Source organism: Macaca nemestrina, chromosome 19, assembly GCF_043159975.1.
Source record: "Macaca nemestrina isolate mMacNem1 chromosome 19, mMacNem.hap1, whole genome shotgun sequence".
In the NCBI taxonomy this organism is placed as follows: Eukaryota; Metazoa; Chordata; class Mammalia; order Primates; family Cercopithecidae; genus Macaca; species Macaca nemestrina.
The window spans coordinates 49935206-49950803 of record NC_092143.1 but is presented as its reverse complement, the minus strand read 5'-3'; the positions used below and the strand labels follow the sequence as shown (position 1 = coordinate 49950803).

Genomic DNA, 15598 nt, shown 5'->3' with positions numbered 1-15598 from the left:
AAAAAGTACTGGGATTAAACACTAGATAACAGGGCTTCATCTAGCTTTACAGAGCTAACAAAGGGCAGAGCCAGGGGGGTAAGACCTGCCTAAAGCCTTCTTTACCTTTGGGAGAATCCTTAAAACTGCTTATATCACTTTTTAAACTTCTTGGCATGAGACATTTTATTGTATAAATGATTACTAATCTAATCTTACTGCTCAGTTTATAGCCTTAAACAAATTACAAATTAGTAGAGGTCCATCGTAAAAGCTCACTAGAGGATGAGCATACCAAATCCAGAAATCTGAAATGCTCCAAAATCCAACACTATAAGCATTGACATGAAGTGCAAAAGAGATGCTCTTCGGAGCATCTCAGATTTTGAATTTTTGGATTTAAGGTGCTAAGTATAATGCAAATATTCAAAAATCCAAAAAGAACTAGAAATCCAAAACATTTCTGATTCCAAGCATTTTGACTAAGAGATGGCTGAACCGGTACTTTTGAATAACGATGAAGTATTTTGCTTTTTGTGAGAAAATTATACAAAATACTATTTTGTTTTAAGACTGGATTTGGGAAGCTGTCCTTGTGGGTCAAGTCCAGCCTTAACTTCATTCTCCCGCTCTCCAGAGGTAACACTCTGCCGGATACTGCCCCTGTACCTAAGAAGTAGGTAACTAAATTGGAGCACTCTTTTTCTTTTTTTCTTTTTTATTATGCTTTAAGTTCTAGGGTACATGTGCACAACGTGCAGGTTTGTTACATACGTATACATGTGCCATGTTGGTGTGCTGCACCATCAACTCGTCATGAACATTAGGTATTTCTCCCAGTGCTATCCCTCCTCCCTTCCCCCCACTCCGTCACATCAGTGTGTGATGTTCCCCGCCCTGAGTCCAAGTTCTCACTGTTCAATTCCCACCTATGAGTGAGAACATACAGTGTTTGGTTTTCTGTCCTTGTGACAGTTTGCTCAGAGTGATGGTTTCCAGCTTCATCCTTGTCCCTACAAAGGACATGAACTCATCGTTTTTTATGGAGCACTCTTTTAACACACAGTTTTCAATTTACATAAACAAGAAATATTTGTTTAGTTTAAGCCTTTATGGTTCTCTTTACAATGAAGAAAAACCACTGTCAACAATCTTAAGTAAATCAGTGATTTTCTCCCCTTTGGAATCTGTGTTTATTTTTTTTTGGTGGTTGTTTGTTTTTTTTTCTGTTGGCCTCTGTAGTGGGAAGAAAAATAGTTTCCTACTTTTACTTTAGCAGTTTAATGTAATATTCATAAAACAACATTTTCCTCACGTTAAATTTCATTATGTCCTTGAAAATATAGGAGGTTTTGACTAATTGTTAATCACTATTTTTTCTTTGAAAGGTTTACTTAGAAATTCTCATATTGCTAAATTGCTACTGTTTCCTTTAAATGTCACCTTTTACCTCTAATGTTCTCTATGTTCCAATCTGAATACTTAAGGGTATGTCTATTCACTGGTCTTATGGAAAAATATTTCCTCATGAAAATCTAAATATTTGAAAGGAAGTAAAGAGAAAAAAATATTTGTGGGGTATGTTTCTTGAGTTTTTGAGTAAATATTTCGAAACTTCTTAGATATTTTTAAATTAAAATTTTATATATTTTTTAAATCATTTGCTAAGAATTCATTTACAGGTATTTTTGTTTCCTTGCAATATTCACAGAAACTTTTCTCTGGCTCAGAAATTATAGTCTAGAGTATTCACTATGGTAAGAGCTATATGTATATGTACTGATTATGTAGTGCTTTCAAGTTACATATTCTTTATGTTTGATTGTAGACCAGATTTCATTATTAAATTTGAAATGAGTTTTGATAGAATCTTTGATCTCTTATTTCAAGTAGGAAGAATTTTCTGAAAGCAGCCAAACAGTAGGAAGTCTATTAGATGAAGTTTCCAGCATAGCAGCTGTTTCTGTTCATAAGGAGCACACTTTTTTTTCCTATAAACAAAGTACAGCCCTAGTTCCCAGTCTTATAAACATTCAATCAAACTTAGATTTGATTTGTGTTTTCCCACTATATCTCTGATTCATTGAATCAATAGCATATGCTGTGTCTCTTCATTCCCTAAGGAGTAATTGTTTTTCCCATATTTACAGTCTGCCTATTACATATTCAGAAATACTCATGGGGAGAAAAGCTATTGATGTGTGGACTCTTGCCTTTAATAGACACTGCTTTTGTGAATGTAAGGTAACAATAAGGGAAATAATTTCAAGTTTAAAATGATCATTCTTCTCTTCCTTTGAACATATAAAAATAACAAAATGTGAGAATATAAATGCTTCTGCAAGCCTACTGTATTATAACAAATGTATTAAAATAGAAATTTTAATTGATTGTGCTGTTTCCTTTGAACATTTGAATTTCCTTTTTTCATTTGTTCCCTTTCTGGTGATTTAAACAGGATTCTTGCTGTAGCTAAATCCTTAGGGGCCTATAGGTGTGCAGACAATCCTTTTAAAATGAATAGTGTCAACCTTTTAAGCCACAGAGGGGAGTTACAGTCTCCAGTCTGTAAAATGTTGGGCATCAGAATCTATAAATCGTTGCAGTTTTTTATTTTTATAGCCATTCTAGGATGTTGAAGTTGAAAGTAAACTTTGGATGCTTTGACATGTTTTCTATAACTTTTAAGACCTTTCAAAGTAATAAAGGTTATTTACTCCACAAAATAAAATTGCCAGGAAACAGGTAGCCCACTGATGTCATCTTACAATGGGTACCTGGACAATTTTGTTTGCATTCCTACTCAAAGATGACAGCTTTCAAAGAAATACCTTAGAGTGTTTTATAGAATCTAGTTTATTGATGTGAACAGAAACCTCAGAAATGATTCAAATCTAGGTCTTCTAGTCTTGATAGCTAACCTTATCTCTCATATTTGGAGATGACAGTGTCTTTTTTTTTTTTTTTTTTGAGATAAAGTTTCGTTCTTGTTGCCCAGGCTGGAGTGCAAGGGTGCGATCTTGGCTCACTGCAACCCCTGCCTCCCAGGTTGAATCAGTTCTCCTGCCTCGGCCTCCCAAAGTGTTGGGATTACAGGCATGAACCACCGCACCTGGCCGGCTTGAATGATTTTTGAGAGGTGTTTGATACTTGATGCTTATTATAAGCATCAACATATATTTTCAGTAACAGAAAATAGCTGCAGCCATAGTGTTTACTTGGTGATCAGAAAGAGCAGGACACAGCAGTGGGCCTCTACATTGTGGTCAGCTATATGTTCATTTGGAAATAAGTTTACTGCATAAACACAGGAAAAGATTCTGAATACCCTAAGGTGACGGAGACAATCAAGGACTTCAACTATAAAGGGTAGAAGGGGATGGATTGGAGTTGAATAATACCATATTGACAGTTTCACTGTTTAGAACTGCTGTTTTTTGTTTTAAAGTACAGTGTTAAGATTCATGGACCACAAATTGAACAGAGGGCCAAGGAAAGTTTTAGGTAGTGCTGTGTTCTCTGGTTTGGCTACAGCCCTACCTCTCTCTCTTTCCTTCTATTTAAGTGAGTCAAACATTTGTTTCCTGCCTGCTTTTTGAGAAAAATTGAGTTTGTGAACCCTCCTACATGAGAATTCCTAGCCCAAATACCTGGGATATTGTTAGTACCTTCAATAGAGATAGAAAAAGATGCATTTAATGTGATAAGTTTGGTTTTACACATGTTCAGTTAGAAATGACAAACAGTGTCTTGAAAAGGGGATCTGGTCCTTGAAAATTAGGGTGCATGAATGTGAAAACAGGTCATGTAATGGAATTCAAAATTAGACCTTAGATGTAAAAAAGGAATATGTATTTATATTTGAAAATTATCAATAATGAGATAGTGGCCTAAATCCACAATAGTGGAATTATTCATTCAACAGTAATATGTTAATAATATGTTGAGCATCTGTTACGAGCCAGACATGCTGAAGGTATAGAGGAGAACAAGACAGGTAAGCCCTCTGCTCTCATGAAGTCGACCATCTGAATGGCTGAATACAGAGTATACTCTCCCAGTAATAGTAGAAAGGATAATAATAAGCATCCGTGACTTGAGATTTGGGAAACATTGACAGTTAAGAAGATTGAAAAGTTTCGTATGTGTTTTAAGGATAAAACAGTGTGAAAGTCAACTTAGTAAAATCAAAAAAGTCTGACCTGGGAGCCCAAAGTCCTGGGTTTCTATCTCAGTTTTATAATCAATCATACCACCATAGACAAGACACAGCCCCTCTAAGTTTCACTGTTGATAAAGCAAGCAAGTTGATTGAGATTGATGGTTTTCAAACTACACATCATCATGATTCACTGAAAGCAATTTAAAGTTTCAGTCTAGCATTTGTTATTTAAAGAAAAATAAACAGAATAGCAAATATTAACATATTGTTCACAGGATGTTGCTTTGTGAAACTTTTCAGTTTTACGCATCTATGTGCATATGTGGCTGTGTGTATCAAGCTGTGATACCTTTTTTTTTCTTTTTAAGAGGTACCATCTCCGTTTGTTGCCCAAGCTAGAGTGTAATGGTACAATAGCTTACTGCAGCTTCACATGGGCTCAAGCTGTCTTCTCACCTCAACCTCCTTAGCTGGAACTGTAGGCGGTGTCACCACACCTGGCTTATATTTAATTTTTTTTTTTAAATGTAGAGGCTGGTCTCAAATTCCTGACCTCAAGTGATCCTTCTTCCTAGGCCTCCCCAGAAACGCTGGGATTATAGGCGTGAGCCACCATGCCCAACCTGTTATTTGCTTTGGTTTGTCCCACTGGAACATTTAGAAACACTGGATTAGAAGACCTATAAAATCTTACTCAGATCATTGCTTATATGATTTTTATAATTGTATAAGCAGATTAGGTTTAAGAAAACATTTAAAATGTCTTTTACTCTCTAAAACCATAGTTTTTTAATTGGGAAGTTAAAGGTTATGTATGAATCTTTGAAAAACGGGAAACTGGATGGGAAAGAAAAAATTACTTAAAATTTTATTCATCTTTCAAAAATATAAGTGACAGGAGTAGCTTCAGAGAGGTTTTCAGAATCAGAGAGCCTTATGTAATACCAAAGTATTATGCAGATTATGAAAATAATAGTTTTTGTTCTCGAGTTACTCAGTAAATATGTGAGCTTAGATGATTTCTGAGGATGTTAATACTCTACCTCATAAATAGGAGAAAATGCTTGTTTTGGTGGCAAAAGTTTTAGAAAATTTGGGATATTACACAAATTAAGGCATTATCACTCTTAATTTACCTTTTTTTTTTTTTTTTTTTGAGACAGAGTCTTGCTCTGTCGCCCAGGCTGGGGTGCAGTGGCCGGATCTCAGCTCACTGCAAGCTCCGCCTCCCTGGTTTAGACCATTCTCCTGCCTCAGCCTCCCGAGTAGCTGGGACTACAGGCGCCCGCCACCTCGCCCGGCTAGTTTTTTGTATTTTTTAGTAGAGACGGGGTTTCACCGTGTTAGCCAGGATGGTCTCGATCTCCTGACCTCGTGATCCGCCCGTCTCGGCCTCCCAAAGTGCTGGGATTACAGGCTTGAGCCACCGCGCCCGGCCTTAATTTACCTTTTATTGATGGTTGTATGTGTTCCTCTGTAACTTTTCACTTTTAAAAGAGATGATAAAATGTGTTTTATTACTCCAATTTGATTATTTTTGCATGTGTCAATTAACCTGTTTTAGTGAAATGATAATGAGTATTTGCAAACTGAATCTAAATTTCGTTTCACATCACACGAATGGCTCAAACATATTTTTAAGGTATGTGATCGTGGAATGTGAAGATCAAGATACCCAGCAGAGGGATCCAAAGACCCATGAGATGTACTTGAATGTAATGAGAAGATTTAGCCAAGCGTTGTTGAAGGTAACCATTAAATGTGGGGGTTGGCAAACTGCAGTGCATGGGCCAAATTCAGCCTGTTGTCTGTTTTGGAACATCCCATGAGCTAAAAGTGGTTTTATATATTTTTTTTATTTTTATTTTTTTGAGACGGAATCTTGCTCTCTTACCCAGGCTGGAGTACAGTGATGCCATCTCGGCTCACTGCAGCCGCCACCTCCCGGGTTCAAGAGATTCTCCTGCCTCAGCCTCCTGAGTAGCTGGGATTAAAGGCGCCCACTACCATGTCCAGCTAATTTTTGTATTTTTAGTAGAGACAGGGTTTCGCCATGTTGGGCCAGGCTATTCTGGAACTCCTGACCTCAGGTGATCCACTTGCCTCGGCCTCCCAAAGTACCAGCATTACAGATGTGAGCCACTGCACCCGACCTGGTTTTTATATTTTTAAATGATTGAAAACCAATCGAAAGAAGAAAAATAATTTGTGATACATGAAAATTATGTGAATTCAAGTTTTAGTGTTCATAAATAAATTATTGGAATAGAATCATGAACTCATTTGATTTTATATTGTCTGTGGCTACTTTTATACTCAATAGGAGTTTAATAGTTGGAATGAAAACTGCGTGGCCAAGAAGACCTAAAATATGTTATCTTTGACCCTTTACAGAAGTTTTCTTGATCCCTAATTTAATGAAATAAACCTGTACATGGAGTTAAAAAAGAAAGAGCTTTGCTTTTTTATTTTCCTTTCTATTGTGTATCTTTCTTATCAAAGCTGTGTATATTTCCAGAAATCTGGCAATGGTCATATTGCAGATACTTTTTATATAACGTATTTTTGCCTTTTCAACAGCTTTTAAGAGAGATTTATTTTTCCTGTGTGCTTTTGATTCTTAAAGCAGTGTCACAGTTCGGCCAGCAGAGGGTGCAAGGGCAGTGAAAAGAAAGCTGCCACCCATTAATCTGGGCCTTGCCGCAGAAATAGTCTATTTCATGGCATCTTTCATCTGTTGCATGTTTCATGCTTTTAAAAATGTAAATCACATCTTATTGAACACTTTGAGACTAAGCTTTTGTATTCATTCCCAGAGCTGCTGAACATCAAACTGATTGGCAAATAAGCCTGTGGTCCTCTCTTCTAATCTCGTTTCTGTTACAGCCTTTGTCACCCTGTGAAGACACTTCAGTTTCTTCAAGTTTAAATCTCCTCATCTTCAAAGTGAGGATGATAACATTTACCCAGCTTCCCTTACCAGGGTAATTGGGAAGATTAAATTAGAAATGTATTTTATAATATTTTATGAACTAGGAATCACTACATAAGACCGTATAGCATTTAGTTTTTATGACTTATATTTTAAGCACATATTGTGGTGCTATTTGAAATTTTCTTTTTTTTTAAAGTTGATTTTTGGTTCCTTGAAGACCTATATCTTTGTTTCTGCCATATTTATGTATATATGTCCAGCACATTTCTGCATCAGAAGCCATTGTATATTTATTGAATCAAATAATGAGTGAATGTATTTTAGGATGAATGAATTCCATCTTGTCACATGGTTTATGTGGGAAAAAAAAAATGCTGTTGTAGATAGACCAGTATTTGCTGAAGACTCAGATAATTTTCAGTTGTGGATGGATTAGTGTTGTCAGTAACTAAGATACAGGGTTTCTCGTTTTTGAATCAAGATAATGTTTTTCAATTTTGCTTTCTATTTAAGTTTACAGTTATGAGAAATATAAATAAGGATTATCCATGCTGTTAAAGAAACCCTGATCATTACGCTACATAGAACTAATTTTTTCTCACTTTGAACCCTTCAGGGTGATAAGTCTGTCAGAGTTATGCGTTCTTTGCTGGCCGCACAACAGACATTTGTAGATCGGTTGGTGCATCTAATGAAGGCAGTACAACGTGAAAGTGGAAATCGTAAGAAAAAGGTAAGCCTCTTGGGTATGCTTTTGTTCATAATTTAATAGCGTCTTAGCATCAGAAAATACTGAATTTTCACTGTTGTCTTTTTGGGTTGATATATTCTGTGAATTATTATTATTATTATTATTTTTAAGACAATGTCTCACTCTGTTGCCCAGGCTGGAGTGCAGTGGCACGATCTTGGCTCACTGCAACCCCTGTCTGCTGGGTTCAAGCAATTCTCGTGCCCTAGCCTCCCGAGTAGCCAGGATTGCAGGCACCCGCCACCATGCCCAGCTAATTTTTCTATTTTTAGTGGAGGTGAGGTTTCACCATGTTAGTCAGGCTGGTCTCGAACTCCTGACCTCAGGTGATCCACCCGCCTCAGCCTCCCAAAGTGCTGGGATTGCAGGCGTGAGCCGCTGCGCCCGGCATATTATGTGAACTTCTTATCATGAAATTATAGTAATAAGAATGGTATATGAGTTTATATATATTGATATATTTAGTCTTCGTAACAACCCTATAAGTTAGGACCTATTATTATCCCAATTGTGAGGAGAAGAAAGTAAAGAGAGGTCAATTAATTTGTTTAATGTCATACAGCTAGTAAATATTGGAGTGGGGATTTGTACTCAGACATTCTTAGTCCATATTGTTATCCACAGTGCTTTACCACCTCTCATTTTAGCAAATTAGAATATACAATATATTTGATATGGAAAGAATCTGTAGAGATCATTTAGACTAGAACTCTTCTGAGAAAACAAAAGTCCAGAGTAACTTGCCCAGGGGTTCAGAACTGGTTGTTAGTAACAACACTAGCTTTGTATCTCTTCTCTCCTGGCTAGTACATCAGGCTTTCTCTCAACTCTGAGGTTTCCACTTGATGGGTAGAAGTAGATGAGTTCTTCACCTGTCATTTTTTCTGATCAGTAGCCTAAATGATACGAAGGATTCACTTGGTATGTGTTCCTAATTCCATTAGATAATTGGCAGGCCTTTCTTGGTGACCTTTGTAAAACAACACATTTTACTGTTCTTTAGACTTTTAAAGGAAAGCAGAGAAAGGAGGAAAAGATGAAGATTTGAGTCAGTGGTTCAAAGGCAAAGAATCAGGTCTAAAGAGAAATGCTAGCAGAGCCGTGTAGAAGAAGTAATGAGTAATGCTCAGCAGGTTAGAGAGGGGAAAACAGGCTGAGAGGAAACACAGTTCTGTTGAGTTGACATTTTCTTTGTTGTTGAGAAGAATCACAAACCTTGATCAAATAAATACATTTCTACTGCTGTTCCCGCCGTAGCATCTCTCCCCAGAGGTGCCTGTGTGGGAAACAGTGTGATTCCCAAATGCCCGCCAGCAGAGGGAGTGTCTGCTGCTCTGACCTGCAGTTTGGAGCTTATATTTGAAACCAGTTTGTTTTAGTGCCAGGAGCTCTTCAATTTAGCAGACACAGGAACCTTGGCAACACCTCAGTTTTAGCTCTTCTGGAGGCTGACCACCTATTTGAGACATCACCCAGAGTCTCCCCAAATAAATTTTGTGTTTCTCACATAGCCCATATTTTAAGCCAGACCATCCCAAATATAGTTTCCATATTGGCTGAAAATCTTTATAGGCATTTTATCATGATACGGTAAAAAACAAACTTAATTTTATTTACATATATTTACTAGAAACAAGCCCTGGCACCGTGAAGAAATGCAGAGAGAGCTCTCTACTACCATTATTGGCGTTAATACTAGTAATATTGAAATAGCCACTAATCATATAAAATCATATGTAGCACTTTTTCATCCCTCATAATTTATTTGCGAGAGCTATATCACAGTGGGTATAGCAGTGTTAGATCTGTGGCAGAGTAATCCCTGAGTTAAGTGTCAGATGAGTGAAGAAAATGATAATATTGTTGTTGTCTTCTTTCCTTCGTTGATCTCTAGTTTAGGAAAAATTATGTTAGAAGAGGTCTGAGTCTACATATTTGAATTCTAATAAAATGCCTTTTTCATCTACTTTTTTTTTTTTGAGACAGAGTCTTGCTCTGTCGCCCAGACTGCAGTACCGTGGTACCGTGGCATGATCTCGGCTCACTGCAGCCTCTGCCTCCCATTTTCAAGCAATTAACCTGCCTCAGCCTCCCAGGTAGCTGGGACTACGGGTGTGTACCACCACGCCTGGCTAAGTTTTAGTAAAGATGGGGTTTCACCATGTTGGCCAGGCTGATCTCGAACTGACCTCAAGTGATCTGCCAGCCTCGGCCTTCCAAAGTGCTGAGATTACAGGCATGAGCCACTGCGCCTGGCCATCTTTTCCATCTACGTTTAAAATATATTAGCACTTTCACTGTTAATATTACAAGTAGTCTCTCTTCACTTTATGATTTTTTAGGGGATATTACTCATTTATGTGTTCTACCAATATGAAATATGTATTGCATGCCTACTCTGAGCAGAGCACTCTTCTAGGTTCTTGGGATACAGTAGTGAATATAAAAATCTCTTCACTTATGGGGATCATATTCTCACTGAAGAGAGTAAATGCAATAAGTAAGTAAAATGTGTGTAGTGTACTAGATCGTGTTATGTGTTATCTAGAAAAATAAAACAGAAAGGGGGAATAGGCAGTACTTGTGTCCAGTAGTAAGGCAGTGTATCACTTCTTAACAGAGTGGCCAGGTTAAGGCCTCCCTGAGAAATTGACATTTGAACAAAGACACCTGAAGCATGTAAGAAAGCAAGCTGGTCTTCTGGAGAAGATTGTTCCAGCCAGGGGAATAGCAGTGCACAGCCCCAGAGGTGGGAGCATGTGTGGCAGTTGTGAGAAATAGGAAGAAACCCAGTGTATTTGGAGCAGAGGGAATGGGTACAGTAATAGGAGATGAGGTTAGAGATAATTGGGAAATGGATGAAATTTATCCTTGTAAATCATTATAGTCAATATTATTTTGACTGGAACACTGAGTAAGAGTAGAAGCTGTTGGAGGTTTTGAATAGATGGGTAACGTGAACTGGCTTTCATTTTAGCAGCTGCACTCTGGTTACTTTTGATAAGAAACTAGGAGGGTGAAAAGTTTGAAGAAGAGGAGCAATCAGAAAGGAGGCTATTGCAGTAATCAAGATGAGAAATCATGGTGGCTGGGTTCTTAGGGCTTATAGTGGTAGAGGTGGTAAGAAGTGGCTAGATTTCTCACCCTGTTCTTATTTTACTTTCTGATTATTTATTTATTTTAATCAGCACATCAACTAGAAATTTGTTAAGCTAGGATAACTTTACTCTCAAATTAGTTGATATTACTTCACATTAGTAGATCTGACCATCCATTTAGTTAAGGAGTAGATTTAGTGATTTTTGTAACACTTATGTAGAAATTCATACCAGTTGATTTTCAGTTGATTTTAACTTGAACTTTTCATCATTCAAGAGGAGATGGGATTATTACTGAAGGGAAATAATTTAATTTTACATCTTCTTTGTCCTTGAAACATATTATTTTTTCTGAACTTCTTTCACTGATTCCGGAGTTCTCTCCTTTGAGGCATACCCAGCAGCACAAAGCACTTCAGCTTCCCAGTAGCATCATAGTTGAAGTGTTTTATGCTGCTGGGATTGTCATGTCGAGTTTTCCCTCTTGAAGAACAAACTCACCTATTTAGGTGAGCAAGCCCTGCTCCTCAAGATTACAAGACTTTCCCAGCTTTTAAAGGAAATTGATTGTTCTTTTGAAATTGAATAGAAGAGGTTCTTCTAAATAGTATAGATGTTGCTTAATGATAAAGCTGTTTCATCATGACTTGAATTTCTTAGTTTCTGAAATATTAGCTTAATGCATTATGTATATGAGCTGAAGAAAATGTATGATGATATCCTAGGAAAAGTTTGACTGTACAGACTCAGTGAAAGTTAGAAAGTAGGGTTATAGTTCCTCCAAGTGAATTAAGTTTCCTTTTTAAACTCAAAAAATGCACTGGGGCAGCCTAATGAAATTTTTGCTTAATATTTGGTCATGCAAGATTAAACTTTGAATGAAATTTCAGTTTCTCTCTGTGGCTTCACAAGTCCTTGGAAACAGAAATTGAATCTTTAGGTCCAACTTGAATAAATTCCTGATTCTTTGTCAGCTTTAGCAAGTGAAATATATTCTCTGTCCTTCTTGTGAAAGTCCAGCCTTTCACAGTTAGGGATTGTTTGGTTTAAAGCATGCTACTGCTGTGGTTAGGGATTATTTATACGTGCTTTTCTCTCACATACAACACTATGTCCTTTATATTACTTTGGTGCTCTGCAAATATTTTTAAGTTAATAGAATCAATTTTTATGTCTTTACTGTATGTTTTATAAAATACTCTTCTATTTTAACCTAATTAATCCTTTCTGATTTGTTCTAGAATGAGAGACTACAGGCGTTGCTTGGAGATAATGAAAAGATGAATTTGTCAGATGTGGAACTTATCCCGTTGCCTTTAGAACCCCAAGTGAAAATTAGAGGAATAATTCCGGAAACAGCTACACTGTTTAAAGTAATTGTGGTGGATATTTAATGTGTATGGTTGGAACCTAAATCTTAACCTAGATCAGAGATACTACCTTGGAAAATTACTACATTGCAGAGATCATCTCTGTAATTCTAGTTGATTTAGTAAATGCTAGATCAAAGGGTACCTTTCATTTATCAGTGTGTTTCGATTTAAGATCTTCTTTTGTTACAGTACATGGGCATTTTTATATGATATGTGAAATACTTTTATATCTCTGGGTTGTTTTTTAATATTTAATTTTTTTATTGTTTTATTTTTGTAGAGATGGGTCCTCACTTTGTTATCCAGGCTGGTCTCATACTCCTGACTCAAGCAGTCTTCCTACCTCAGCCTCCCAAAGTGTTGGGATTACAGGCATGCGCCACTATACCCAACATAATATTTAATTTTTTGAGCTAATTGTTAATCAGATCCATAACTACTTTTCTTTATGTAAACTTTTTTTTTTTTTTTTAACAGGGCAAATTGCAGACATACCATGCGTTCATTCAGTTCATGAGTTCAGATGGTTAGATACGAGTCCCAGTTGACCTTTTTAACATTTCTCAGTCTGACATCTGTTCCTCTTATAGAACCTTAAGTTTTTTCTTATATTTTCACGTGGCAATTCTCTTTAGTCTTTAATAGCATACCAGGCTTGGTGTTTTTTCTATTGACTGGCCACCAGTTCAGGTAGAAACAGCTGATGCAGCTGCCTTCTCTAATCAGGCTCAAAGGGCCAAAGGCCAGAGCATCATTATCTGTCAACATCATACTGAAAGATCTTTGTGAGACATGGTGTTTTATGTTTTGTGGTTCTAGTGGTAGAAAGGCGTAGTTGCATTGAATATTAACTTCACATGAGTTCAGAAAGGGCTCATAGAACAACAACTAATGTATATACACAGGGGTGTAATTATAGTAGCAAATAGTTCACATTTTTTAAAAAGGTATGTTTCAAGGCAGCCTCGTATTTGGTCATGGGTTGCAGCCCAGCTCATAACAACCAAAACATAAGTTTCATAAAGCAATGCCTAACCTTAACTGGGTGTTATGGACGGATAGTTTCTATTATTTTAAATGTTATTCTGTTGCTTTAATTTTAAATGTTGCTTATAACTTATTGGTTTTAAAACTCTCTAACAGATTACAACCTGCAAGTTAAAAATACTGGTATTACTATATGCAATTTGAAAATACTGGTATAGGAGATACCATGCAAATTTTTTTAGTCTGTGCTTGCAATCTACTGGAGACTGAAATGTAAAAAGCTATACACAAGGTAATATACATATAACAACTGGCATTCCTTTGAGCTAGAACTCCCAAAGAAGACCAGCTTCTAATATTCTTGAACACTAAGGACTCATCAAGAGCAGTGAATCAAAAAAGTAATTTTACCATTTTTTTCCAACCATGGTAGAAAAGAGTATCTAAGACATATAGCAGGGGTTTTAAGAGTGGAGTATAAGAAGATGTATCTCCCTCTATTGGTAGGTGGATTTTAGACTCATACTCTTTTTAATTATAACATATTATAATTATGTCTTATGACATAAAATATGGGAAATCTTTTTGACCTGAATATTCAGTCTTGATTATTTTTCTTTCAACTCTTAAGTATATGGGCATTCTTAAAAGTTTTGAGTTGGAGTTCAGGGATAATGGTTCTGAGGCAGTTGCTATATAATATTAGTTATGTAGAGAGAGTTGCTACTTTGGCTCATGGATGCCTTTGAGAATCTAATGAAAGTGGTGGATTATGCACTTTAGAAAATTGCCCATATGCTTACAAATACACTGAAATTTCTGCATACACTTGCAGAGGATCTCTGGACTCCTATTGTCCTTGTGTGAGCTCCTTAGAGCTGAAAAGGCTAAGGACCCTTATTTCTAGTAGTTTTAAAAGTAATTTTGTACACCTTAATGTAACAGCCAAAGCTGGATATTCATGAGGAGTGGACCCCTTACGGCACTGGGATAAGTGCTAGTTATCCTGTGGTTGTCTTCTTGCTTTAAATTTCAGACGAAATCTAAATTAGGTGAAATCTAATTGAATCTGAAAAAAGAAATCACAACAAAGATTCTCCTACCTGTCATTTATCTTTAGGAAGATTTCCAATTACTAGAGCTCAAGGTAATTTATAAAATAACATTTTCACCAGGAGTGATAAAAGGATATTCCAAATTTAAAGTAATTTAAAGTTCAGAATTCCAACTAGAGTTTGTAAGTTTTAAACATACATTCTCTGAACCATTTTCCATGGTTTTTTTTCCCCAGCATTTTATAGGAAAGTTTTCAAGCATACAGCAAAGTTGAAGGAATTTTACAGTAGACAACTGTGTATCTACCACTTTAATTCTGTCGTTAACATTTTGCCATTTGTTTTGTCACATCTGTTCATCCTTCTGCATGATGTTTTTTGCACCATTATTTCTCTTGGTTATTACCTTTTTTTTTGTTGTTGTTGTTTTTAAATTTCTTTGACTCATTTTTTTTTCTCTGGATTAATATGTTTCTCCAAATTTTTGTCTTATATAAGTTCTTCTCGATGACCAAACTCAATAGGGTCTCTCTCTCTCAGAACAATTTTCTAACCATTTATATCCAGACTATCCATCTTAGCATGCCACTTCATGTGAGGTTTTGTATGGGTCTCCCTTTCTAAAGAGAATTTAATTTCTTTATTTTTTTGTTGTTGTTATTGATTTAAACATATACCTAAACTAATTTAGACCTACATATAATTAAGGGAAGGACTCTGGGGAAAACGTAAAATTATTCCAGAATAAAAGATACAAGTATTTGAGACCTCTTCTCATTTTATAAATGAGGAATTTGAGTCTTAAAGCTGCACAACTAGTACAGATTGAGCATCTCTAATCCAAAAATCCAAAATCTAAAATTCTCCAAAATCTGAAACTTTTTGAGTGCTGACATGATGCCACAAGTGGAGAATCCTCCAGCTGACTTTATGTCATACATTACAGTCAAAACACGGTCAGAACTTTGTTTCAAGCACAAAATTACTAAAAATATTGTGTAAAATTACTTTCAGTCTATGTGTTCAGGGTGTATGTGAAACGTAATTGAATTTCAAATTTAAACTTGGGTCACATCCGTAAAATATTTTATTTATGTATATGCAAATATTCCAAAATCCAGGGAAGTCCAAAATCCCAAACTTTTGCAAGCATTTCTGTTATGGAATACTCAACCTGTGGTATACTTGCCATTAAAAACCAGGGCTCTTGACTTTACATCTGGTACGTTGTTATGCTATACTGTTTCACCTTATTTAT

At 36.2% G+C, this 15598-nt stretch overlaps 1 protein-coding gene across 10 annotated transcripts in view; it reads left to right on the top strand.

Annotated features, from left to right (window-relative positions):
* LOC105499299 (phosphatidylinositol 3-kinase catalytic subunit type 3) overlaps nt 1-15598 on the top strand; it is a 563324-nt gene that overhangs the window by 66911 nt on the left and 480815 nt on the right. For all 10 annotated transcript variants that reach the window (XR_011616915.1, XR_011616923.1, XR_011616919.1 and 7 more), the window contains 3 exons: nt 5784-5889; nt 7693-7809; nt 12167-12298. Coding sequence is in view for 1 of the 10 variants with exons in the window: in XM_011771834.3 (XP_011770136.1) it covers nt 5784-5889; nt 7693-7809; nt 12167-12298 (355 nt within the window). In the remaining 9 variants the exon portion in view is untranslated. The remainder of the gene's footprint in view (nt 1-5783; nt 5890-7692; nt 7810-12166; nt 12299-15598) is intronic.